At 48.6% G+C, this 27591-nt stretch overlaps 2 protein-coding genes across 3 annotated transcripts; both read right to left on the bottom strand.

Moving 5' to 3' along the window:
* On the bottom strand, nt 1-11853 carry LOC118092302 (uncharacterized). Of its 2 annotated transcripts, none has more exons than XM_060281010.1 (4): nt 9322-11853; nt 7118-7776; nt 3824-4030; nt 1-2097 (listed from the first exon to the last, which is right to left on the bottom strand). In XM_060281010.1, exons 2-4 carry the CDS (start codon nt 7584-7586, stop codon nt 1013-1015), a joined length of 1761 nt encoding a protein of 586 aa, XP_060136993.1. In that variant the 5' UTR covers nt 7587-7776; nt 9322-11853; the 3' UTR covers nt 1-1012. The 2 variants fall into 2 exon arrangements, with proteins under 2 accessions (XP_060136993.1, XP_060136992.1); XM_060281009.1 differs by having other exon boundaries at nt 11715-11853.
* A 9367-nt stretch (nt 11854-21220) lies between these two features.
* On the bottom strand, nt 21221-26800 carry LOC118092162 (cathelicidin-3-like). The gene is made up of 4 exons (XM_035129948.2): nt 26612-26800; nt 24702-24803; nt 23642-23725; nt 21221-21485 (listed from the first exon to the last, which is right to left on the bottom strand). Exons 1-4 carry the CDS (start codon nt 26780-26782, stop codon nt 21393-21395), a joined length of 450 nt encoding a protein of 149 aa, XP_034985839.1. The 5' UTR covers nt 26783-26800; the 3' UTR covers nt 21221-21392.
* Nucleotides 26801-27591: the final 791 nt, after the last annotated feature.

The following is a 27591-nucleotide window of genomic DNA, read 5'->3' as shown; positions in this document are numbered from 1 at the left end:
CTTCTGTTTCAGTGTATCTGATGAAGTGTGCATGCACACGAAAGCTCATACCAAAATAAAAACTTAGTTGGTCTTTAAGGTGCTACTGAAGGGATTTTTAAAATAATGTTCTATGGCTCTCTCCTCCTCCCAAAGTAAACTCTTTGTCCCGAATCAGAAACGATCGGTTTGGGGAAATTATTGTCAAAAGTGACCTCTAGCATAATTTTTTTTTAAAGGGTCCGCTGCAAGTCTTTCCCTCCCCAGTAACTAAAATACACAGACAAAGTGGCCGGCTGGTTGTTTGCTTTTTCTTTCCAAAAAGAGTTTATAGATACATAGGCAAATCAGTCCATTAAATGAGTTGCAGAAAATGCTTGGACAACAGCGACTAAGGGTCTGACCCACAATCCTACTCGTACAAAACATGTTCCGCACTTGTCCACACACACACACACACTCCATCACACGCACACACTTAGTGTGTCCTTCCCAGCTAACACCCTTCTCTGCCCTTTCTTACGGTTGCCCTGGTATTAAAATCAAGAGTCAGTTGCCCATCAAATGCCCTGTCCGGCCGGCACCCTCTTCCACTGCAGAGCGGCACTCGCTGGTGGGCTCGGAGTTTCTTGCGGTGTATCGACAAGGAGCAGCCCTCTCCCCGCCACCCATGTTTCGGTATTTGTAGATGGGAGGGGACACCTCAGGCGACGACTCTTCCGTGTGGGATGCCATAGCCCCTTGCCACTTTCCCGCACTCGAAAAAACCCCGCATGCACGCATTCATTCATCAAGGGCCGAGCGGTCGTGCACGATCATTCGCGATTCCTTTTCAGGTCCACGTACAAAGGCCAAGCGGTGTGCAACAAAACCTTATCTATATTCCCCCACATTGTCATCAGGCACACACACAAACAAACACTCTTGCTCTCTCTGCCCCTCCCCGTCTGCCCACCTGGAGGAAATTCCAGAGCTCTGTACACATACAAACAAAGGTCTATTTGATTTCGATTTAGGAACTACCCGCTCGTCCCTAGCTGCTGGACACAAACATCCTTCTGTGCTTGGATGTGGAGCCACGCGGACGGCCCCTACCCCGGCGGGAGACACCGTGGGGGCTCCGCATCGCCCTGGCCGCCTCTCCCCGGCTGCCTCTCCCTAGGTGCGGTCCGGAAAGGCCCCCCTCAGCTTTAAGAGGGAAGAAGAGAGGGCTGCACTCGGGTGTCTCTGGAGGGGCTGCCTCATGTTTTGGAGGAGAGGAGGCGTGGGCCGCCGGCGCGACCGTTTGCGACGCCCTCTCCTGCCGGGCCACAGCCCTGTCCTGCTGCGCCACGGCCCTCTCTTGCCGCAAGTGCCGCAGTTCGTCCCGGATGTCGGTGAGGACCCCCAGAAGCCGGAACTGGAGCTCCCTGTCGCGGGCCCTCTCGTCTCGCTGCTGGGCCCTCTCCTCTTGCCACATGGCAAGCTCCTGATGGTACAGCTGGTCCCATTGGTCCTCCATGTCCATCAGCCGCCGGATGTTAGTCCTCCAGGTCTCCCGGCCGCCCTCCCGCCGGCGGGAGCCCCCCACCCCCCTGGGCAAGGCCTGTGGGGCAGGCGCCTGGTCTGCGTGAGGCGAGGTGGAGGACGGCAGGGACTCCTCGGTGAGGGCCCCGGTGTGGAGAGGAGACCGGGAGTGCTGCTCCTCCTCCTGCTTCTCCCACGCAGGCCCCAGAAGCCCCCGGGGCAAGGAACCCATCTCGGCGGCCTGGCTGGCCACCTCCTCTTCCTCCGGCTGAGAGGGGTCGAGGGAGCGGCCCAGGGCGGGGATGTCAGGGCCCCCCTCGTGGTCCCAGTCTGAGTGGCCGTCTGTGTGGCTGAGGGCGTCCTCTGGCAGGGAGGCGGCCGACCCCTGAGAGTTGCACCTGCGGATAAGCATCGCGGCCTGCCGGCCGGACAACTTCACCTCTTCCTCGGCCGAGAGCCGAGCTTCCAGCGCCGCTTGAAGGCTCATCCTGCCCTCTGCCTCCGGGCCGTCCCGATCCTCTTCCTCGGAAGCGTAGGAGACGAGGGATTCGTTTCGGAGCTGGGGGGACATGGCGGACATTTCCGGGGTCCGTAGCTCTGGTCCCGATTCAGCTACAACGGGCGAGAGGGGAAAACGACATCAAGGCAGGAAATACAAGAGGAAATACAAGCCTAAGACAGATACAGCTTCTGCCAAGTCAGTCGTGCCCAAGAATTATTGGGCAACGTCGCATACAGCCTGCCAGCCTGATATATATTTTGGGAAGTTTGTCAACTCATTATGTATTAATATATCATAACCAAATTTTGCACGGCAGTCCCAGAGATGAAGAAACAGGTTTCCCTCTATGTTTGGGTACCATTATGAACCAAGATGGCGGAAGGAACCTTTCAAAAGGGCATCGATTTTTAACCGCTGGATCTCAAAAACGGCAGGGATTTTAACTGCCAAAATCAAAAGTTTTGGTTTCTCCAAACTATCCAGCAATGTCGGGTATGAGACTGCAAGTTCATTCATAAACCGCTTAATTTCCCAAGTGGCTTCTAAGTGGCGTGCAAGTATCAAACACAGTGGAAAATATGCAGCATGGATTCTTAGCCTCTAGTCTGCACCACCACCCGCCTCCTCAGTTTCCCCCTCCAAATCCAAGAGGTGGGCAGTTACAGACAGGCACTCATCCTGCTTGAAGACGGCTCAAAAGAACGAGATCTGACCTGCTGCAGATTTCCACACCCCAGGATTCTCCAGCGGCAGCTACAGCAGGGAAGCGATGAAGCTCAGGGGCAGAGAACAGCTCTACACCCAGGGATCCCATGACAGGGCCTTCTCTGTGGTGGCTCCCTGTTTGCGGAAAGCCCTCTGACTCTTAGAAGACATCTGAAGGCAGCCCTGTATCGGGAAGCTTTTTTAATATGTGATGCTTTTCTGTGAGTTTATTTGTTGGGAGCCGCCCAGAGTTGCTGGAGCATAAATATTATAACAAATACAGTGGAACCTCGGTTTATGAGCACCTCGGTTTACGAATTTTCGGTTTAAGAACGCCGCGGACCCATCTGGAACGGATTCATCCACTTTCCATTACTTTCAATGGGAAAGTTCGCTTCAGTTTGTGAACGCTTCAGTTTATGAACAGACTTCCGGAACCAATGACAACCATGCTTCGGGTTAAGTACGCTTCAGGTCGAGTACTCCGCGGACCCGTCTGGAACGGATTAATCTACTTTCCATTACTTTCAATGGGAAAGTTCCCTTCAGTTTGTGAACACTTCAGTTTATGAACAGACTTCCGGAACCAATTGTGTTCATAAACCGAGGTACCACTGTATTATAATTGCCGACAAAGGTCCGTATAGTTAAAGCTATGGTTTTCCCAGTAGTGATATATGGAAGTGAGAGCTGGACCATAAAGAAGGCTGATTGCCGAAGAATGGATGCTTCTGAATTATGGTGCTGGAGGAGACTCTTGAGAGTCCCATGGACTGCAAGAAGATCAAACCTATCCATTCTGAAGGAAATCAGCCCTGAGTGCTCACTGGAAGGACAGATCCTGAAGCTGAGGCTCCAATACTTTGGCCACCTCATGAGAAGAGAAGACTCCCTGGAAAAGACCCTGATGTTGGGAAAGATTTGAGGGCACTAGGAGAAGGGGATGACAGAGGACGAGATGGTTGGGCAGTGTTCTCGAAGCTACGAACATGAGTTTGACCAAACTGCGGGAGGCAGTGGAAGACAGGAGTGCCTGGCGTGCTCTGGTCCATGGGGTCACGAAGAGTCGGACACGACTAAACAACAAATTGTCATGGCCAGGCCTTTTGCAATGGCGCCAGCGAGACCCACCTGAGCTGCTCTGCCCTTCGCCTCTACTGTATTCGCAAAGCATGGACGAGGGGTCGGGGCTCTGGACCCCCCCGCGAGGCACCAGGGAGCCTTCCACGTCAGGGAGAGAGGAGGGGTGTCCGTTGGTGTCGATGTAGATACTGGGGTGGTTGAGGCCCGGCTGCAGAGCTACAAAGGACTGCTTGAACGCTCCAGGGAAGAAAATCTCTGCAGGGCAAGAAAACAAGCAAAGCGTTGCATTATCTCAACGTCAGGCAGCGGGAAGAGTATCGTAGAAAAGGTATAAACCAGGGTGGATAAAAATCAATGATTCTTTTTTTAAAAAACTCTTTTAAATGGATTTTTAAAATTGAAATTGGATTTTTAAAATTGAAATCAGATTTTTAAAATAAAATGCCTTTGGAGGAAAAATCTTCCTAAAGATTTTCTATTTCAGTTACATTATAACCCAAAGGCTATTCATCAGGAATAATGATTGGTTTTAAGTTTTTCATGTGTGTTAAAACTCAGTCTAAGTTTTTTTTATTTAAAAAAACTGTTTAACTACATCAGTTAACAAACAAGGATGATGATGATAATAATAATAATTTATTATTTATACCCCGCCCATCTGGCTAGGTTTCCCAGCCACTCTGGGCGGCTTCCAACAGAAATATTAAAATACACTAATTTCTTAAAGATTAAAAGCTTCCCCAAACAGGGCTGCCTTAAGATGTCTTCTAAAGGTCTGGTAATTGTTTTTCTCTTTGACCTCTGGTGGGAGGGCATTCCACAGGGTGGGTGCCACTACCGAGAAGGCCCTCCCTCTGCCTGGTTCCCTGGATACATATGCTATAATGTTATTGTTTTAGTTAAATAAAATGTTTAAATTGTTATTGAGGAAATGATTCTTTTTCTCCTTCCAAGAAGGTACAGCAGAAAAGTTGTCCAAATATAAACAATAATTACCTGTCTTTGTATTTCTAATAGTACAACCAAATCAGTCATTTTTGATATAACTGTAAAAACTACTTTGAAAATTTATTATTCCAAAAATGAAACCTTCGTATGGTTGTAAGTATTAAGATTATACCAGCAAGAATGAGTCTTTCTGTAAAAAATTTATTTTAAAATCAAGTCTTGCTGACTAGTGATTTAATCGATTTGATTTAAATAAAATCCACTCTGGTATAAACTGCCCCCCCCCAATGCCACACACACAGGCCTAGGTGCATTCTTTACCCCGCAACCACAATCGAGCTCACCCAGCAATAACGACAAACTTCTGGTCATCGGACTGTTTGCAATTAGGAAAGGCACGTAAATAAATGAATGTATTTAGTAGCTTGCTCATTTCATAAAATCATAAAGAGCTAGAAGCAGCGTTCAAAATTCGCCAGGCTCATTTTGCACCTGGCTATCAGCCACTATTGCCCAGGTAAAGATGGCCGGGGGCCAGGATGGCACCTGACGTCTCCACCACCTGGAGGTGCCTGCCTGGAGATCCTTGGATCTGGGCTGTTCTGTTTGTCAGGATTGAGGTTGAATCCTGACAAGACAGAAGTACTGTTTGCGGGGGACAGGAGGCGGGCAGGTGTGGAGGACTCCCTGGTCCTGAATGGGGTAACTGTGCCCCTGAAGGACCAGGTGCGCAGCCTGGGAGTCATTTTGGACTCACAGCTGTCCATGGAGATGCAGGTCAATTCTGTGTCCAGGGCAGCTGTCTATCAGCTCCATCTGGTACGCAGGCTGAGACCCTACCTGCCCGCGAACTGTCTCACCAGTGGTGCATGCTCTAGTTATCTCCCGCTTGGACTACTGCAATGCGCTCTACGTGGGGCTACCCTTGAAGGTGACTCGGAAACTACAACTAATCCAGAATGCGGCAGCTAGACTGGTGACTGGGAGTGGCCGCCGAGACCACATAACACCGGTCTTGAAAGATCTACATAGGCTCCCAGTACGTTTCCGAGCACAGTTCAAAGTGTTGGTGCTGACCTTTAAAGCCCTAAACGGCCTCGGTCCAGTATACCTGAAGGAGCGTCTCCACCTCCATCGTTCTGCCCGTTCTGACACTGAGGTCCAGCTCCGAGGGCCTTCTGGCGGTTCCCTCGTTGCGAGAAGCCAAGTTGCAGGGAACTAGGCAGAGGGCCTTCTCGGTGGTGGCGCCCGCCCTGTGGAATGCCCTCCCATCAGATGTCAAAGAGAAAAACAACTACCAGACTTTTAGAAGACATCTGAAGGCAGCCCTGTTTAGGGAGGCTTTTAATGTTTAATCCATTATTGTATTTTATTCTTCTGTTGGAAGCCGCCCAGAGTGGCTGGGGAAACCCAGCCAGATGGGCGGGGTATAAATAATATAGTATTATTATTATTATTATTATTATTATTATTATTATTATTATTAGATAGATAGATAAGAATGAATTTCAGGAACAAAAAATACGACTTGCGAGCCGTCCGACCCCAAAATGGCAACCAGGCATTCCGTTTTGGCGACTGTAACCTTGGTTTAAGGAGCCTTTGGCACCTAACTTATATATCTGAGCTTCTGACATCACCCCTGACCACTGGTCCTGCTAGCTTGGGATGATGGGAGTTGTAGTCCAACAACAGCCGAGGACCCAAGTTTTGAGAAACACTGGCCTGGCAGAATAGAAAAGTTTTCAGCAAGTGTTCCAAACCTGGCACAGAAAGCCCCTGCTGAATCTCTGTTGGCAGAATCCCTAATGTATTATTATTATTATTATTATTATTATTATTATTATTATTATTATTATAATTATATTTTATATACCACCCTTTATAAAATAAAAATAAAAGCAATAACCCAATAATTGTTGTTGTTTAGTCGTGTCCGACTCTTCGTGACTCCAATAATACCACCCCCCAAAAGAACCACATTTTAAAAGGCTATGGGATGTTGATCAGGCCAACCAAAGGACTGATTAAAAAGGAATGTTTTTGCCTGGCGCCTAAAGTATAATGAAGTCACCATGTGAACCTCCCTGGGGAGAGCATCCCACAGATGGGGAGCCACCGCAGAGAAGGCCCCGCTCTCGTGTTGCCACCCTCCGAACCTCTCGAGAAGGAGTCACACAAAGGAGGGCCTCAGAAGATGATCTCAGGGTCCGGGTAGGTTCATAGGGGAAAAGGCAGCCTTTGAGGTATTGCGGTCCTGAGCCGTCTAAGGCTTTATAGGTCAAAACCAGCACTTTGAATTGGGCCCGGAAAGTAATCGGTAGCCAGTGCAGTCGAACCAGAATCGGTGCAAGATGCTCAGACCGCCTTGCTTATGTATAAACGAAAGCTCACCTGGGTCCAAGACGATTTCGGGCTCCGAGTCATGCGTGGGCTGCAGGAATGTGGAGGCCACCATCTTCTCCAGGGGCGTGAGGCGGGGCTTGTGGGGGGGCCCTGGCCGGTGCACTGGGGGCGGCCTCTTGGCCGTGATCTTCTTCTTGACGTCCAGCCTCAAGTCCCGCCATTTGTGCTTGAGATCGTCGATGGAGCGCTCCGTGTACCCGAGGAAGTTGACGCGGCTCTGGATCTGCGTCCAGAGCTGCTTCCGGCGGACGGGGTGAGCCCGGAACGATTCTGACCCATACAGGGCGCTGAAGTGTCGCACTACATTCCAGACCAGGGTCTCCGTCTCGTCGTTGGAGAAGTTGGCTTTCCTCTTCCGTCCTGTCGCGCTGGCCTGGGCTGCGGCGGTGGCGGAAGTGGAAGGGGGAGAGTCAAAGCGAGGTCCCCATTTCTCCCTCTCGGCTGCGGAGGAAAACATTGGAGTCTGCGAGCCAGCGAGAGCGGGAGGAAGCAGGGGCCAGAGCGGCTGGGGGGTCCGTGGGGGCAAGGCTACGGGCCGAGGCTTCTCCCACCCCGCAAGAAAAAGCCGGCGGGATCCTGCGGGTTGCGCCAACTGAATGAGGGCTGGAGACTCGCTCCGGAGTCATACAGTTTCGTCCCAAGGGCACCTGGAAGGGAAGGCAGAGTGTGAGATGAAGCGAGGGCAGAATGCTGCAGTACAATTGCTGACCGGAGTGGTTTGCTCAGAGATATGCAATGGTGGAGGGACGCGGGTGGCGCTGTGGTCTAAACCACAGAGCCTAGGGCTTGCTGATCAGAAGGTCGGCGGTTCGAATCCCTGCGATGGGGTGAGCTCCCGTTGCTTGGTCCCAGCTCCTGCCAACCTAGCAGTTCGAAAGCACATCAAAGTGCAAGTAGATAAATTGGTACCGCTACAGTGGGAAGGTAAACGGAGTTTCCGTGGGCTGCTCTGGCCACATGACCTGGAAGCTGTACGCCGGCTCCCTCGGCCAATAACGAGAGATGAGCGCCGCAACCCCAGAGTCGGCCACGACTGGACCTAATGGTCAGGGGTCCCTTTACCCTTTACCTTTATGCAATGTTGGCTCAGCTGCTACCAGGCTAAGTTCAAGGTATTACTACAGTGGTACCTCGGTTTTCGAACAGCTTAGTTATCGAACTACCTGGAACCTGAACGCTGCAAACCCGGAAGTGAGTGTTCCGGTTTACGAACTTTGTTTGGGAAGCCGAACGTGCTCCATTTTGAGTCCTGAGCTTCCGTTTTTAGTGTTGCGCTGCTAATTTGCATCCTACCATTCCGAGGGAAGTCTTCCATTTCCGATTGCAGTCTTCCGAGGTGATATTTGGAGCTTATGTTTGGTGCTTTCGTTTTTACTATTACAGTATTATTATTATTATTATTATTATTATTATTATTATTATTATATGTGTGGCTTTTTCGTTTTTGTGACTTGTGACTTCCTTTTTGTGACTGTGTGGAGTCCAGTTCAGCTACCGATTGATTGATTGTGCGACTGCGGAAATGGATAAAAGCAGAAAAGGCAAGAGAACCATTAACACTGTTTATTGCTTTCGTTTTAGGGATCAATGGTTTCGTTAAATACTAAAATCCATGTTAAAATTTTGTCTTAGGGGTTGTTACTAATCGGCGGGAACGGATCAATCCATTTTGCATTACTTTCTCTGGGAAAGCACGCCTTGGTTTTGGAACGCTTTGGTTTTGGAACGGACTTCCGGAACGGATTAAGTTTGAGAACCAAGGTACCACTGTATTAGGGTATAAAGCCCTGAAAAACTCAGGACCTGTTTCCCTGCGAGACTGCCTTACCCCATACCTGCCCATTTGATCTTCAGCAATCAGGACCTCAACCCAAGACCCCTCTCCCCTCTTGTGGCTTCTAGCAACTGGTATTCGGAAGCATTTTTGCCTCTGATTGTGGAGCCAGAGCATAGACATCCCATTAGCCCGCTCCTCCCTCCATGAATTTTCCCAGTCCTCTTTTAATGCCATCCAAGTTGGCACCCATCAGAGCTTCTTGTGGGAAGCAGTTCCACAGTTTAACTATGCTCTGTGCAAAAGAGGACTTTCTTCTCTCAGTCCTGAATCTCCCAACATTCGGATGTTCACAAGTTCTAGCATTATGAGAGAGGGAGAGGGAAACAGGCGCATGCAACATAGGAATCGCACCCACTTTGCTGGTTCCGTGCTTTGAAAGCAGAGGTCCAAGCAGTTTTCAGTTTGCCTGCCCCGGGAAAACCCTCTCTTCACCATTGAATCGGGGCAGGTGTCCATCTGCAGAAAACCCAACTGAAGTTTACTCCGATTCAGCAGTAAAGATTCCCAGGGGAAAACAGCAGGAAGGGAAGATTTTCCCATGCAGAACACACCACTGATATCTGGCACTCATTGCCACCGCGACTGCAACGTATACAAAACCAGTGGTAGGAGGAATGCTCTTTCTCTTTTAACCTATTGGACTTTGGAAATGAACGGAGAGTTCTGAGGAACTCAGAGCCCTATGCTGTTTTTCTTACATTTTAGGCATTTCCACAAAAGCTTTTAAAACAACCACTCTGTTCCTCTGCGTGTATGAATGGGCCTCCAGTCTGCAGCTGTACTGGAGTTTTTTTAAAAGACATTTTTTTATTGTTCTGGCCACTTGTTGCTTGCCACCCCGAGTTCCTTCAGGAGGAAAGGTGGGGTAGAAATTCAAGAAATAATAAATCACCAGACACCAGAGTAGAAGCAAGCCTGAGCAAATTTCATATCAATGCCTGTGGTAAGCCAATACAGATTTTCCAATCAGATGTCCGATACAGGAAAAACACAGAGGAAGTCTGCAAAGGGTACACACTGGCTAGAAAGTTAAGACCCAGACAGCTCAGCAGGACTTGCTTCTGAGCAAAAGTTAGACAACACCGGCTACTGGATGAGTATCCATTTAGATTTGTTTGTGGAGAGATTAAATGGCTGCTTCAAAGGTAAAAAGCCTTAGCTCAGTGACTGGGGAAATTTCCCTGCCTGAAACCCAGGAGAGCCACTGCCTGTCACAAAATCATGTTGGAAGGGGACCCCGAGGGTCATCTAACCCAACCCGCTGCAATGCAAGAATCTTTTGCCCAACAAGGGCCCTGAATCCATGACCCTATGATTCTAGGAGTAAATTTTAGACTCCTGGGGTAGCTCAATCAGTAGAGGAGGAAGCTCTTCATCTCAGGGTCGATCTTTTGGGGGAACAGTTGCAAGAGCTCCCAGCCAGCTAATAACTGCACCACCAGAATGTCCTGGCATGCAATTGAATCTCAGCTGAAAATAGCACCCCAGGCCTGCTCCTGCGTCAAACCACAACCAGCAACAGGGTTTTGTATTTACACTCCAAAAAAACCCACTTGGAACTCATTGCCTCCTCATTCAGGGGGAACGGGAGGCCCAAACGCTGCCTGGATCGGGAGGCCTCCCTTCTGCTTCCCGAAGGATTAACAAGCAAACAAACATCTCCCGGCTGGAGAGGCGTGTCCACTCCGGACCCAGATTTCATTTTGCTGTCTGCACACACACGTGCCAATTCGGATTCACACCCGGGCGCGCCACCGTTTCCTTCCCCGCGTGGCACTGGCCCCGGGATCCTATTGGGGTGGGCGGGCCAGGAAGGACCTCCAGGATCGGATCGCGCTGTCCTTAAGCGCAACCGAACAGAAGCCGTTTGCAGTAACTAAACAGAAAAAAAGCTTCTTTGTGCAGAGTTGCGCCCTAGGCTATCCCTTTCTGCACAGAAGGGAAACTAACGTCAATAATGGCACATGGAGAAATTAAGAAGATCTCCATTGCAAGGCTCCCCCTTCCTTCCTCGGCCACGCGGAGCCCGCTCAGCACGCATTTAATTCGGATTTAAAACCACCCAAGCCGGAGAAGGATGCGGGGCAGGGGGGGGGGGGCGCAATCCGTCCGGCTTCCAGCGGCCTGGTCCATTTCAAAAGGTCCTTCAGCCTGCAGAGATGACCACCGAAGGACAATAGGCGCCGCCACAGATTAGCTCGGTGCCTGCGGAAGGGCGCGCGCGCGCGGAAGGGGTGGTGGTGGAGTTGTTTACAACTCTTGCCTGCCCCATCCGGATCCTAACCCCAACCCCGCAACCTGCACCGGGGGCTGCATGCAAGACCCGCGATCCCGCCCACCTTTGGGGTTTTGGGGAAATCCAACAACGAAAAAAAGGAGAGCTCAAACCACGTCGCGCGCCTCCAAACTCCCGGCTCTTCCCGAAAAGGCCGCGGATCCGGTGCGGAAACTCACGCGGGAGCGTGCGACCCGCCCTTTCCAGCCCAGGGGCCTTGCTTCCGAGGAGGCGCGCGGGGACCCCAGAGTCGACTCGCCAGCGGAGCGCAGGCGCCGCGCGCGCGGACAAAACCACGCGCTCTGCGCAAAGCGGATCCGGGTAGGGGCGGAGGTTGCGCAGGAGCGGAGGGAGCGAGGGAGGAGGAGGAAGAGCAGCCCCTCGTGCTCGCCTCTCCCTCGGCCCCTGCAACAGCCCCCGAGCCCCTGGGCGGCGTGGGAACCGCAGCCTCTCCAAGCGCCCCCTTTCCTTACCCGCGCGCAAAACTGCCTGTCTCCGCGGGCGCGCCAGCTTCCCCGCCGCCGCCGCCGCCTGCGCGTCTCCTCCTGCGCGCCCCCAACGCTGGGCGGAGGGATGCGCGCGTCTCCCTTCGCCCGCGCCGCCTTCTTTGGCTCTCGCCTTAATGGCACCTCCCGACTCCGCGCGACGAGGAGGCGCAGGAACCAGGCGGCGGCGCTTCCTCCTGCGCCCAGCCGCGGCCGCCACTTGCCGCTGCCCTCTGCTGGCTTCGGAGGGCCCTGGAGGTTTCCGCCGATGCCTCCGCCGCCCCCCACCATCAACCTTGGCACCCGCCACTCTGGGTGCCCCAGGAGGCGTCACACGATACGCGGGTGCGCGGATCATAGACTTGAAGATTCGGAAGGGACACCGAGGGTCATCCAGTTCAACCCCCTGCAATGCAGGAATTTCAGCTAAAGCATCCATGACAGCCTGGATAGCTCAGGTGGTTAGAGCATGGCGCAGATAACGGCCAGGCTTTGGAGGTTCGATGCCCCTATGGCGCAGCTGCATATTCTTGCATTGCAGTGGGTTGGACTAGATGACCCTGGGGTCCCTTCCAGCTTTACAATTCTACGATCTATGACAGGTGAGAGCCCACCACCTCCCCAGGGAGACCGTTCCCTCCTCAAACAGCTTTTACTGTCAGAAAGTTCTTCCTGATCTATCAGGAATCTCCTTTCTTGCCACTTGAAGCCATGAGTTCGGGTCCTGCCCTCCAAAGCAGGAGAAAACAAGCCCCTCCCACACTTCCATGTCACAGCACTGATGCTGGGGTTTCTTTCTTTTTATTGTGTGTGTTGTTTTTCATGTCCTACACCCTCCTTGGATCTTTTGGAAAAGGGCAGTACTGTATACAAACTGAATAAATAAAGAATATAAATAACAATGCTAGAAGTCTCTGAGCCAAGACGGGTGAACTGGAGTGTTTGGTCTCAGAGGGTGGAATTAAAATAGAGAGCATAACAGAATCCTGGTGGAATGGCAAGTGTTACAAGAATTCTAAGGTCTCAAATATAGAATAAATGTTCATAAATGTACAAGGCAAAGACGTTGTCGTTTAGTCGTGTCCGACTCTTCGTGACCCCATGGACGAGAGCACCCAGGCACTCCTGTCTTGCACTGCCTCCCGTAGTTTGGTCAGAGTCATGTTCGTAACTTCGAGAACACTGTCCAACCATCTCGTCCTCTGTCGTCCCCTTCTCCTTGTGCCCTCCATCTTTCCCAACATCAGGGTCTTTTCCAGGGAGTCTTCTCTTCTCATGAGGTGGCCAAAGTATTGGAGCCTCAGCTTCAGGATCTGTCCTCCCAGTGAGCACTCAGGGCTGATCTCCTTCAGAATGGATAAGTTTGATCTTCTTGCAGTCCATGGGACTCTCAAGAGTCTCCTCCAGCACCATAATTCAAAAGCATCAATTCTTCGGCGATCTGCCTTCTTTATGGTCCAGCTCTCACTTCCATACATCACGACTGGGAAAACCATAGCTTGAACTATACGGACCTTTGTCGGCAAGGTGATGTCTCTGCTTTTTAAGATGCCGTCTAGGTTTGTCATTGCTTTCCTCCCAAGAAGCAGGTGTCTTTTAATTTCAACTAAAGTACCGTATATATCACTACTGGGAGAGGAAGCAGAGGTCAACTAAAGTATATTGAAAGCAAAGCAGCTAGTAAGCCTGAAATAAACTGTTGCAACTGGTTCCCCACTCACCACACGCAGGAAGGAGGAGAACCCCAAACAATGGTGCGCAAGCCCCTATATATATACTAGGTTTGTCATTGCTTTCCTCCCAAGAAGCAGGCGTCTTTTAATTTCGTGACTGCTGTCACCATCTGCAGTGATCGTGGAACCCAAGAAAGTAAAAATCTCTCACTGGCAAAGACATAAGTATATAAACCACGTGTCTGAAAAAGTACAGGAGAACCATCCTGAAGCCATTTTGTCTCTCCCAAATTGACCTCGAATATTTTTCTGCAAGGAGGAAGGATATGGGGAAAGCTTTCCAATTGTCTTTGGACTGTAGGGGCTTACACTTCCCTGTAAATACAGTCTGGCAAGTATCTGTTAAGCTGAGCACCATATGCGTAAGAGATTCAGGAACGAAGTATTTACCATCTCAAAGGAATGGCCAGGCTACCCAGAAAATGGCATTATCAGGTATCCTGGCAGACAGGAGAGAAGCAACACACTCAAATTTCTGCTGGAGACCGCCTCCTTCTGCAATGTATTATGATGTTTTGGGGAGGGTGGTCTTGGGCTACAGAGTCAAAAGTCTATACAGTATATATATATAGGGGCTTGCGCACCATTGTTTGGGGTTCTCCTCCTTCCTGCGTGTGGTGAGTGGGGAACCAGTTGCAACAGTTTATTTCAGGCTTACTAGCTGCTTTGCTTTCAATATACTTTAGTTGACCTCTGCTTCCTCTCCCAGTAGTGATATATACTTTAGTTGAAATTAAAAGACGCCTGCTTCTTGGGAGGAAAGCAATGACAAACCTAGACGGCATCTTAAAAAGCAGAGACATCACCTTACTGACAAAGGTCCGTATAGTTCAAGCTATGGTTTTCCCAGTAGTGATGTATGGAAGTGAGAGCTGGACCATAAAGAAGGCTGATCGCCGAAGAATTGATGCTTTTGAATTATGGTGCTGGAGGAGACTCTTGAGAGTCCCATGGACTGCAAGAAGATCAAACCTATCCATTCTTAAGGAAATCAGCCCTGAGTGCTCACTGGAAGGACAGATCCTGAAGCTGAGGCTCCAATACTTTGGCCACCTCATGAGAAGAGAAGACTCCCTGGAAAAGACCCTGATGTTGGGAAAGATAGAGGGCACTTAGGAGAAGGGGACGACAGAGGACGAGATGGTTGGACAGTGTTCTCGAAGCTATGAACATGAGTTTGGCCAAACTGCGGGAGGCAGTGGAAGACAGGAGTGCCTGGCATGCTCTGGTCCATGGGGTCACGAAGAGTCGGACACGACTAAACGACTAAACAACAGCAGCTGCTTTGCTTTCAATATACTTTAGTTGACCTCTGCTTCCTCTCCCACCGATTGGAATTTCCTGAGGGACTCTATACGGGCTCTAGAGGGAATTCCATAAGGGAATTAGAGGTATTTTTCTTAAAACACAAGGAAGGACATGCCATTTTCTTCAGTGAGAGGTCTTAAAAACATGTTTTTGGGTGTGAGGGATTCAGATCGATTCCATCTTTATTTAATAACATTAAAATATTACAGAAAAGAGAGAGAAAGAGATAAATAACCCATGACAAAACAGAACAAATCAAACACAAATTATAACACACAATATAAAGCAATATAAAACATAAACAACAGCATAAAAGAAAAAATATATAAAAACAATTTTTTTGACTCCCTATTGTTTGTACATTGCTTCCTTTTTTATTTTAGCCTTACTTGCTTATCTAAATTGTTGTTTTAACTTAATTTGCTTATCTAAACTATAAATTACATTGTTTCTATACATTTCCCTGTATATGCTTCAATTTAAGCAAATCACCAATTCGATATTTATACCTTCTTTAATCAGATAATCCTCTACATATTTCCATTCAGCTTTACATTTCTGCTTGGGTATATTTCTGATCGCTGCCGTCATTTTGGCTGAATTCATGAATTCCACCCATTTTTCCTGCCATTCAAGGATCGTCGGTATTTTCTCTCCCTTCCAATTTTGTGCAATGAGAAGCCTAGCTGCTGCACATGCATATAAAAGTATATTTTTTTCTATTTTCTGGGAAATTTTCCAGCACCATAGTTCATAAGAATATTTCAGGTTTCTTTTTGAATGTAATTTTTAACATCCTTTTTAATTTTTCATATACTTTGTTTGAGAATTCATATATTTTAGCACAGGGGTGACCAACTCCGAAGAGACTGTGATCTACGGTACTCACAGAGTTAAAAACTGGCAGTGATCTACCCCCTTTTGGGGGGGTTCAGGTCAAAGTTGTTAAGCTTTTTTTAGGGAGGAGGAAAGCCCCATTTTTAGGGGTTCAGGTCAAAGTTGTTGAGCTTTTCTGAGGTGGGAGGAAAGCCCTCTTTTTGGGAGGTGAAGGGCTAAAATGTTGAGCATTTTTTAGGGGAGCCAAAGTTCTTGAGCTTCTTTGGGGGGGGGAGCCAGTGATCTACCAGTGATCTACCACAGGCGTCCAGTGATCTACCAGCAGATCACGATCTACCTGTTGGACATGCCTGTTTTAGCACATTGCCACCAGCAATGATAATAATTGCCTGTTTTATCCTGACATTTCCAGCATTTGTTTGAGTTGGTTTTATATATTTTAGCCAATTTTTCTGGTGTTAGGTGCCACCTGTAAACTAGCTTCATCTTGTTTTCTTTTACCCCTGTGCATGCTGTGAATCTCATTCTGTCTTTCCATAATCTATCCCATTGGTTACTATAGATAGGTCACCGTCTCCCTATATCTTGTGCCCATTTTATCATGGTGCCCTTCACCTCCATATTCTTGAGTTCCCACTCTAATAAATATTCATATAATTTCGCTAATGGTTTATTCATATTTTCGATCAGCGACTCTTGTAATTTTGACTTATTCTCTAAGAACCCGACCTCTTTCTGTTTTTTGAAAAGTTCAAGCACTTTTATTATTATTATTATTATCGGATTCAGATCTATTGTTTTTGTGATTGAGCAATGTTTAGCTTGGTGAGTCTATGTTTGATTTAAAAGTGCTTGAACTGCTCTTGGAAAGCAAAGAATTTTAATTTTACCTTCTGAAAACATCAGGTAATACTAAATAATTGCTGTTGGCATCTGTGCCTCGAGAGACAGTGGAGTGTGCCTCTGGGGTGAACTGAAAGTGTTACATTAGCAGCACTGGAGTGACCTAGCTGGGGTGCAAGCCTGGGCAGTGTGTCTGGAGGTCCTGGGCTGCCCAGATGACAAGACCCCCCTCTCGGCCTCGCTGATGGGGTCCAAAGGAAAGCAGAGCAAGGCCCTGGGCACCCAGCTGAGCTGCAGGAGTTGCCGGAAGGAGGCGTACATCCAACCATGTTAGGGACTCCACTCTGGATTTGTGTAGGGCATGGATAGGCAAACTAAAGCCCGGGGGCCGGATGTTGCTCAAACGCCTTTTCAATCTGGCCCATGGACGGTCCGGGAATCGGCGTGTTTTTACATGAGTAGAATGTGTTCTTTTATTTAAAATGCATCTCTGGGTTATTTGTGGGGCCTGCCTGGTGTTTTTACATGAGTAGAAGGTGTGCTTTTATTTAAAGTGCATCTCTGGGTTATTTGTGGGGCCTGCCTGGTGTTTTTACATGAGTAGAAGCTGTGCTTTTATTTAAAATGCATCTCTGGGTTATTTGTGGGGCCTGCCTGGTGTTTTTACATGAGTAGAAGGTGTGCTTTTATTTAAAATGCATCTCTGGGTTATTTGTGGGGCATGGGAATTCGTTCTCCCCCCCACCCCCCAAAAAATAGTCTGGCCCCCCACAAGGTCTGAGGGACAGTGGACCGGCCCCCTGCTGAAAAAGTTTGCTGACCCCTGGTCTTACTTAGGGTTTACTCCTGAGCATTTTTCTTCTGCCAAAGGTATCCTTCAAGAGGTTTGGATCAGAGTTTTCCTTCTAGATGGGCTCCCTTCCCAGGTGGACGAGCCCCACCTGCCCCTCACTTCCCAGAAACCGCCTTGTTGACTGTCAGACCCACTCTTGGTCTCCAATCTGCTGGAGTCCAAGTTTCCATCTTTCTCTTTATAGGGCTAGGAAATCCTTGGCCCTCCAGATGTTGCCAAACTACAAGCCACTTGGCCCCCAGCCAGCATGACCAATGGTCAGGGAGGATGGGAGCTGCAGTTCAGCAACATCTAGAGCAGCGGTCCCCAAACTTACCCGGCTTCGGGCCGGATGCTCACTGCGCCGATTGCGTAGTGGGCCGGAGGGTGGGGGAGAGCGCGGCTGTGCATGCCCATGCGCATGCACAAATGCTATTTCTGGTACACTCCTGACCTGGAAAGCGCTGGAAATAGCTTGTGCACATGTGCAGAAGCCTCCTCCGACCCAGAAGTACACCGGAAATGATGCTTGCGCTTGTGAACAAGCTATTTCTGTCGCTTTTCCGGGTCGGAAGTCGGCAGCCGCGCCGCACCGCACCAGTAAGAGCGGGCGGCGGCAGCGGGTGTTCCCGTCGGCCGCATAAAAGAGCCTTGGGGGCCGTATGTGGCCCCCGGGCCGTAGTCTGGGGACCCCTGATCTAGAGGACCAGATGATCCCAGAACCTGATTTATTTATTGATTAATAAAACTTCAATGGAAATATGTTGTCGCTTTCTAGAATGACCTCCAGGTGTCGCCATAAGCCCACCTCTTAAACGGAGCTTCTGCTGGCCTTATCCCTTGAAAATTGCCAGCTGATTTTTCCAAGGAGCGCAGCTCTGCTTTTAACAGCTGCACGAGAGGGAATCCAGCTTTGCCCATCCTAATGTTGCACCTGCCCAAATTCCCCATAAGAAAGAGAGTCTGCGTCATCTTTGAACTGCAGAATCAATACCAAAGCAAAAAACCATCTGGGTTCTATAAGCATAGCTGCCAAGTTTTCCCTTTTCTCACGAGGAAGCCTATTCAGCATAAGGGAATTTCCCTTAAAAAAAGGGATAACTTGGCAGCTATGTCTGTAAGGGAGAGTAGGGCTTGTATGTTAGTGGAAGAAGGTTGAGTTGGCTGTTTGTTTCTCCCTCCCATCTGCCCAGGAATTGTAGTGAGGCCTCGTGCCTGGCATGAGTCAAGCCATGGATTAGAGCAAAGCAGAAAATCCCTCTGCACTTTCTCAGAGGCACAGAGCTATCAAAGCCAAGGTTTGTACCCACCCCACCCCCTAAACAAAATGCAATGGGGATCTCCTCATTGCCACAGAAGAAATAGTGAGAAGTTCCAGGTTCCCTGTGGATGTGAGAATACCAGAGACTTGCAGTGGCTTTTTGGGGATGAGGGGGGCTGGTGTTTAGATTTGCTTTACAGTGGTACCTTGGTTCTCAAACTTAATCTGTTCCTGAAGTCCGTTCCAAAACCAAAGCGTTCCAAAACCAAGGCACGCTTTCCCATAGAAAGTAATGCAAAACGGGTTAATCTGTTCCAGACTTTTAAAAACAACCCCTAAAACAGCAATTTAACATGAATTTTACACTCTAATGAGTCCATTGATCTATAAAATGAAAGCCACAATCAATGCACTGTACTATAAAATAAACAAGACAGTATTGTAGATGATGAAAATTAAAATTAATTTTTTTTTCTTACTTGCTCCAATCATAGTCATGATTTGGAGGGGGGACTTTTATCTATTTCTGCAGTCACACAATCAAACAACCAATCAGCTGAAGTGGGTTCCACACGGTCACAAAAACAAATTAACCGAAAAAGCCTCAAAAACAAAAACGCAAAATAAATAGCAAAACCAAAAGCACCAAATACAGTGGTACCTTGGTTCTCAAACTTAATCCGTTCTGGAAGTCTGTTTGACTTCTGAAATGTTCAAAAACCAAGGTGCGGCTTCTGATTGGTGCAGGCGCCCTGGAAACAATAGTCGCAGCCGCATCGGACGTTCGGCTTCCGAAAAACGTTCAAAAGCCGGAACACTTACTTCTGGGTTTTCTGTGTTTGGGAACCAAGCCGTTTGAGAACCAAGGTACCACCGTATTTACAAATATAAAGGCAGGACATTAGATGAAGGGAGACTATCAGTTACCCTCAGGGAGAGGACATGTAAACCTCAAGATGCTTTCAGTTAGCATCTTATTTGAGCACAGTGGAGGGGAAAAATGGGTGCGAGGTAGATGCTAAAGTTAAAGGGAAGCAATTATAGAATGGAAGATTGGGAGGGTGGTCTGGGTTGCTGGAGGCCAGGGCGGGGGTGGGATGAAAGAAATATATAATTATAATTAGGACGGATTAACAAGGTCTGAACTGGAAAGGCTTAAGGAATGAGATGTGGTTTAGCTGGAATTATAATTTAGGACGAGAGGTGGGAAGGGAGTTTATAATTTAATATATCAGATGGGATAGAAATAATAGTTTAGCATATTTTTGGAATATTTTAAGGGAAAAATTAGAGGTTAAGTAGAAATAAATAATGAGTCAATGATTAAATAATGTGAATTATATCAATAGTGGATGAATGGCAGAAGAAGTTGATAGAATATATGGAATTGTCTGGGGTAACCGGGAGGCTTCGAGATCGGAGTGAAGAAACAGTGGAAGAAGACTGGAAGAAATTTAGAGTTTATTTAAAGAATAAGCATATAACAGAGTAGAACCAATGGAAGTGAAGGAGATACAAGGAGGTTGTAGATAATAACAAGTTAAGAAATAAGTATTGTTAGAAGTAGTTATAGGTATGTAGAAAGAAATGGAATAGTAGAGAAGGTAAATATCAAGGATGATAAGATATAGAATTAAGTCAATTTTTAAGTAAAGTTAGTTGTTTAATATGATTTTGAAATTACTAAAAGGGATTTACATTGTAACACAGAAGGAGGAGGAACGAGGAAGTCATTAGATGAGATAAAAAGTGAGACTATGAAATAAGATTTTTTTAATTTTTTTGTATTTTGGTGTTTTTGTATTTTGAATGTCTTTTTGCTGTTGTTATTTTTGTTGTATTTGTTGTCTGTTATAAACATATTTGAGCACAGTGGTCCTTGATTATTATCCCCATGGATATAAAATAAAAAAATTCTTTCAGTAGCACCTTAAAGACCAACTAAGTTTTTATTTTGGTATGAGCTTTCGTGTGCATGCACACTTCTTCAGATACAGTGAATATGGATATGTTTGACTCTCTGACTGACACGAATCTGCTGCAGAGCCAGACACAGAGAGGAGGGGAACTCAGGTCTTCCAGGGAGGGTGTCCTGGCCCTTCTCCACTGGACAGAGAAGTCGAGGTCACAGCCAGATTTTGTCTGCGTTATTTGTTCATTGTAATCAGTTCCAGTCGAAAACTTCTGGAGAACATCCGAGTAGGAAAAGTTGGCTGGGAGACCATGCTGCGAGTCGAAACAGCAGACTGCAGCCACTGTATGACCACAATAGAAGAAGAAGAAGAGTTTGGATTTGATATCCCGCTTTATCACTACCCAAAGGAGTCTCAAAGCGGCTAACGTTCTCCTTTCCCTTCCCCCCCCCAACAAACACTCTGTGAGGTGGGTGGGGCTGAGAGACTTCAGAGAAGTGTGACTAGCCCAAGGTCATCCAGCAGCTGCATGTGGAGGCGCGAACCTGTTTCCCCATATTACGAGTCTTCCGCTCTTAACCACTACACCACACTGGCTCTCACATGTAAATGTCCGAATGAGGGAAGATGTAGGAATCTGCAGATCTGTGTTTGCACTTCTGACTTTCAACTTGAGCCTTAATTTGTGCAACCGCTAATATCTGTTGCAACTGGGCACAGCCTATGAAGTAAATGAACTAGAGACAGTAAAAGATCAGAATCCATATATTTTTAATATTCTGTTGCAACTGAGTTTGGGAGACGGCAGCGGCATAAGCAAAAACAAGATCTACAAAGGGGAGCTAGATTTCTAAGGCTTGCCTTCTTCCTCATCCTGTGCTTAGGGAATCCTCAGGGTTTCTGCTCTTCTTGGCCCGTCCTGGATGACGTCTTTTTCCGTTAATTATTATTGTTATTGCCCCAGAATTTAAACCCTCTGCCGATTCCCCTCAGGAGTCTGCCGAGAAATCGAAATCTGGTGACAGGTGTAGGCTGGCAAGAAGACATAAATGCAGAATGTTAGCCTGGGACACCAGCGGTAGAGCATATTGGGCTAGGGCTGGGGAAAGACTTGTGCCTGAATGTGTTGACTTGAATTCCTCTAGCGGCACCTAAGATTGCAAGCACAGACCCTCCAAGTGTCCCTATTTTCCAGGGACAGCCCCAGATTTACAGAAGCCCAGTTCCAGTTTCTGATTCTATAATGTCCCGCTTTTCCTTAGGACGACCCTTTTTTCATTGCAGAAATGTTGGAGGGTAGAGCTAGGATGTCGAAGGAGAAAATAGAATTCATGGAACGGCGACTGTGTGTACAATCTGGAATTATCTCAGAAGAAATGACTATAATACTTTCGGGGGTGGAAGATGGGTGGGATGGAAATATAGAAAGTGGAAGATGAAGCTTTCTAATTGACGAGGATAGAAGGCCATGATAACAGGAAATGGAACTGGAAGCAAGGGGTGTGGAAGAATGTCTACATAACTCAGAATTCATAATGGATATTGTCATCATCATCATCATCATCATACCCCGGCCATCTGGCTGGGTTGCCCTAGCCACTCTGAGCGGCTTCCAACACACACACACAAATGATAATAAAACTTCAAACATTAATAGTAACAATCAGATCCTATATAAAAAGTCTCAATAACTTTAAAATAAACAACTTATACCAAATAAAGCAATATGCAATAATCCATTAGAATCCAAAAGTAAGCACTAACATTAAACATCAGCAAGTAATAGGTAATTAAACGGTTTACACTTCTTACAATAAAGAATTACTCCTCTATAATCAATAAAAAATAGCAGCAAATCGCAATACATAATTATATAAACACCTTAGACACTCTTGGGCTGGGAGTGCTGTTTGTGTGTTTGTGTTGTTGCGTTGGTTTTTATGTATCTTCATTTTAGTTTTTGCAGTGATTTATGTGGAAATCGTTTGGTTTGGTTCCGTATTTTTTTTAATGTCCCTATTTTCTAGGCAGGGCCGTCTCTAGGCCCGGGTCTGGTGGCGCGGGGTGCCAGGTCACCAGGGGCGCCGCTGCGCCCGCGGAGAGGCGCGGCGGAGGTGGCCCCAGGTGCCCCTCTCAGCTGTTCAGCGGCTTCAGGCCGCTCTCCGGAGGCGCGCGGGCCTGGGGCCGCCTCTGCCGCGCGCAGTGGCGTCACAACAGGGGGCAGGCAGCGCCCCCTGGCCCAGAGCCGGCCCTACGGCCAGGCTGGGTGGCACAGGGCGCTGGCCCTCCAGGTGGCAGCCGCGCTGTGCGCTGTGTGCTGGCCCTCCAGGCGGCAGCCGCGCTGTGCGCTGTGCCCCTCACCCGCTGCGCTGGGAAACGGGGCAGGGGGCGCCGGAGGGATCCGTCGCGCCAGGGCGCCAGGTATGCTGAAGACGGCTCTGTTTCCACGGACAGCCCCGGATTTACAGAAGCCGTGCCGGTTTCTGATTTGATCCTAGAACGTCCCGCTTTTCCTTAGGAGAAATGTTGGAGGGTCTGGAGTTACGCACCCCCAGTGCGAAGGAGATAAGTAACTAGACAGCCTTCAGAAGACATCTAAAGGCAGCCCTGTATAGGGAAGTTGTTCAATGTTCAATGGGAGGCGGGTGGCGCTGTGGGTTAAACCACAGAGTCTAGGGCTTGCCGATCAGAAGGTCGGCTGTTCAAATCTCCGTGATGGGGTGAGCTCCCATTGCTTGGTCCCAGCTCCTGCCAACCTAGCAGTTCAAAAGCACGTCAAAGTGCAAGTAGATAAATAGGTACTGCTCCGGCGGGAAGGTAAACGGCGTTTCCGTGTGCTGCTCTGGTTCGCCAGAAGCGGCTTTGTCATGCTGGCCACATGACCCGGAAGCTGTACGCCGGCTCCCTCAACCAGTAAAGCGAGATGAGTGCCACAACCCCAGAGACGGTCACGACTGGACCTAATGGTCAGGGGTCCCCTTACCTTTACCTTTATACGGAAGCCGCCTAGAGTTGCTGGGGCAACCCAGTTAAATGGGGCAGAGTATGAATAATTATTATTATTATGGAATAGGACGTCCCTATTTTGATCGGAGAAATGTCGGAGGCTTTCCTATCCTGCCCCCTTGGATAGGAAACTGCTGCTCTCTCTTGCCAGCCACTTGGCATTATCCGAATGGAAAACTTACCTTCCGAACCGCTGCATCGCAGGTGATGACGGTAACAGAATTTGCCTGCTGGTTAGAGAAGTACCCAGAGCAATCTTTCACCAGCTGTGAAGATAAGCGGAAAGGATTAATCCTCTGGGCAGCAATCCTTTTCAGAGGCACCCTCTGCTAAGAACCTGGTGCTCTCCAGGTGTTCTGAACTACAACTCCCCAGTCCGGCTGGGACTGATGCAAGTTGTAGTCTGACATACCTGGTGGGCAAAGGCTGGCCAACCAAACCCTGGGCAGCAAGGGGCAATTGCTGTTTTTTTGTGAATTCAACCTGATTTGTTTGCAGAGAGGTTAGATGACGGCTACATTCATACCATACCGTTAAATAGGGCCGGCCCACCTATAAGGCGAGGGCAACAGATCCCGGTATCAATCTTTCTTCCTCCCTTGTTCCTTTTTTATTTTATTGATGCAACAAAAAAGAAGAAAGCAAAAATACAAAAATGCAAACAAGAATAACAATAAACACTAAATTTTCTTAACAAACAGTAAAGCATAAATTGGTCTTAGAACTATAGACCCGACCTCCCGTCTATTCCTTATTTCAATTTTGTATAACTTGTTGCCAATACACACTTTTATCATAATTTAACTTACTCTTAATATATCTGCACTCTCATGTCTAACTTGCAACTTATTACTGAAGTTCCTCAAATGCTGCAACAGAGTTTAAACTACTGTAATTATATTTCAAATATACTTTAAAAACCTCCCAGTTTGAAACAAATTCCTGTTTTGGTTTATTCTTTATTTTTTCTGATAGAAGACCATCTAATTCCGCATATTCTGTCCACTTTTGGATCCATTCATGAACAGAGGGAATTTCAGTCCCATTTTGCGGCGGCGAGAACTCTTGTTGAATTTTTTGCGGAATTCCAGCCTCCCCCTGACACAAACCTGAGATTCAGGGAAGGGGGAGAACAGGGTTTCCAGGCAGGCTTGTCTTGAGCCACCAAAACCAGTTATTTTGTTAACGGGGAACGGAAAGAACGTGTTGTAATGGCTTTCATCTGCCTCAGCAGTTCCTTACCCCCTCAGGTTTGAAGTCGCATAGCTCCCACACTACCGAGGTTGGGCACACCGTCTCTTGAATGGTGAAGTTCAGCGGCTGAAGATTTCCAGAGCTTGAATTCTGAGCAGAAAAATTCAAAGCGTAATGAGAGCCACGGCATTGTAGTGGTTAGAATGTGAGAACAGGACTTGGGGAGTCTGGGTTCAAATCCCCACTCGGCCACGAAGCTCACTGGGGTGACCTTGGGGCCAACCATTGTCTTCACTCAGACTAACCTACCTCACAGGGTTGTTGTTGAGGAGGGGGAGAACCACCTATGTCACATCAAGCTCAGGGCCGTCTTAAGCGGGTCGGGCGCCGTGGGGCCGTGGTGCACGGATCGCTCCGGCGCCCCCGCCCCGTTTCTTCCCGCGGCTGGTGGGCGGGCGCAGCGCGCAGCGTGGTTTCCGCGCAGCTTTGCTGTGCAGCACCCCCCTGCCGACCCGGCGCCCTGGCGCCCTGCGCCACCCAGCCTACCCCTAGAGCCGGCCCTGATCAAGCTCCTTGGAAAGAAAGGTGGGATATATAAACTAAGAAAATAAGTAACAGGCGCAGCATGCCAGGCATGAGGAAGTTTGTCTTTGGATCTGTCCCTCAGCGGGAGAGCACCTGCTTGGATAATAATAATAATAATAATAATAATAATAATAATAATAATAATTTATTATTTCTACCCCGCCCATCTGGCTGGGTTTCCCCAGCCACTCTGGGCAGCTCCCAACAGAACACTAAAGAGTTTTTTTATTCCCCTCCAGTGTAACAGTGTAACGGGTACCCAATTAAAGCTGAATGTTGGAAGAATGGAGGAAAGAAAGAGTTCTTTCACAAAGTGCATAGTTAAACTATGGAACTCCCTCCCACTGGAGGCAGCAATGGCCAGCAACTTAAGGTAAAGGGACCCCTGAACATTAGGTCCAGTCATGACAGACAGTGGGGTTGCGGCGCTCATCTCGCTTTATTGGCCAAGGGAGCTGGCGTACAGCTTCCAGGTCATGTGGCCAGCATGACAAAGCCGCTTCTGGCAAACCAGAGCAGCACACGGAAACGCTGTTTACCTTCCCGCTGGAGCGGTACCTATTTATCTACTTGCACTTTGACGTGCTTTCGAACTGCTAGGGGGGCAGGAGCAGGGACCGGGCAACAGGAGTTCACCCCGTTACGGGGATTCGAACCGCCGACCTTCCGATCGGCAAGCCCTAGGCTCAGTGGTTTAACCCACAGCGCCCCCTGTCCCTGGCCAGCAACTTAGGAGTCCTTAAGAGAGCATTAGACAAATTCTACCGATGGCTACTAGCCAAGAAACCGCAGGAGGGGAGAGGACTTTTGTGCTCGAATCCTGCTTGCGGGTTTCCCACGGGCATCTGGTCAGCCACTGTGGGAACAGGATCCTGGACTCGATGGCCTGATCCAGCAGGCTCTTTTTTTGTTCCTAAGTGGGACCCAGGTGGCGCTGTGGCTAAACCACTGAGCCTAGGGCTTGCTGATCAGAAGGTCGGTGGTTCGAATCCCTGTGACGGGGTGAGCTCCCGTTGCTTGGTCCCAGCTCCTGCCAACCTAGCAGTTCGAAAGCACGTCAAAATGCAAGTAGATAAATAGGGACCGCTCCGCCGGGAAGGTAAACGGCGTTTCCATGTGCTGCTCTGGTTTGCCAGAAGCGGCTTTGTCATGCTGGCCACATGACCTGGAAGCTATACGCCGGCTCCCTCGGCCAATAATGCGAGAAGAGCGTGCAACCCCAGGATCGGTCACGACTGGACCTAATGGTCAGGGGTCCCTTTACCTTTACCTTTTTAAGTGGGAATAGTTATTTTCAGTCCTTGCTCTGAGCCATCATGTGCAGCAGAATTGGCTATGGACCCTCCCTCCCTCCCTCTCCCACCCTTACTCACCAATCTAGGAATCTGTGTTGCATCCAGGAGGCGGAAGGCATTTTGGACCTGGGGGCCTTGGTTGTAGAAGTAGATGGCCTGGGCAAGAGCCTCCTGGAAGCCCCCCAGAGTCCCCTGGGGTTGAGCCGTGGCCAGGCTGATCAGAAGCAGAATGCCCCAATAGCTCACCATTTTCAGACCTGGGTTCAAGGCTGGGGGTTTGTGAAGGCTGCCCTGCTGAGGATGCTGTTTTTATAGAGCCCCCGGCGGCTGCAGAGTCGTTGGCTCAGAGGGACCCAGGGAACGGGAGCTTCCTCAAACCTGTGGTTTCGCCCCCCCTTCCCCTCCCCACATTCATCTGCAGATCGATTGACCCATATTCAGACGTGGGCTGCAAACGGCAGAACCGTTATTTCAGCGTGGGGTTTTGTTGGAAGGGAGGCCGTTGGGTGTGGAACATTTTATTTCTATTTACGTTTTATTTACGGTATTTATTTTGTGTGGGTTTTACAATTTAGAATATTCATTTAGACAACCTTAAAATATCAATGACTTCCCTTCTTCGCTTTCCATGCTTCATTTTGCATATCACAAATCCCTGCATATTTTACATAAGGTAAAAGGTAAAGGGGCCCCTGACCATCAGGTCCAGTCGTGTCCGACTCTGGGGTTGCGGCGCTCATCTTGCTCTATAGGCTGAGGGAGCCGGCGTTTGTCCACAGACAGCTTCCGGGTCATGTGGCCAGCATGACAAAGCTGCTTCTGGCAAACCAGAGCAGCGCACGGCAACGCCGTTTGCCTTCCTGCCAGAGCGGTCCCTATTTATCTACTTGCACTTTGACGTGCTTTTGAACTGCTAAGTTGGCAGGAGCTGGGACCAAGCAAAGGGAACTCACCCCGTTGCAGGGATTTGAACCGCCGACCTTCTGATCAGCAAGCCCTAGACTCTGTGGTTTAACTCACAGCGCCACCTGGGTCCCTATTTTACATAAACTAAACCT

This window comes from Zootoca vivipara, chromosome 12 (genome assembly GCF_963506605.1).
Source record: "Zootoca vivipara chromosome 12, rZooViv1.1, whole genome shotgun sequence".
NCBI classification, from domain to species: Eukaryota; Metazoa; Chordata; class Lepidosauria; order Squamata; family Lacertidae; genus Zootoca; species Zootoca vivipara.
The sequence above is the reverse complement of the archived record's forward strand: the minus strand, read 5'-3'. Positions and strand labels throughout refer to the sequence as shown.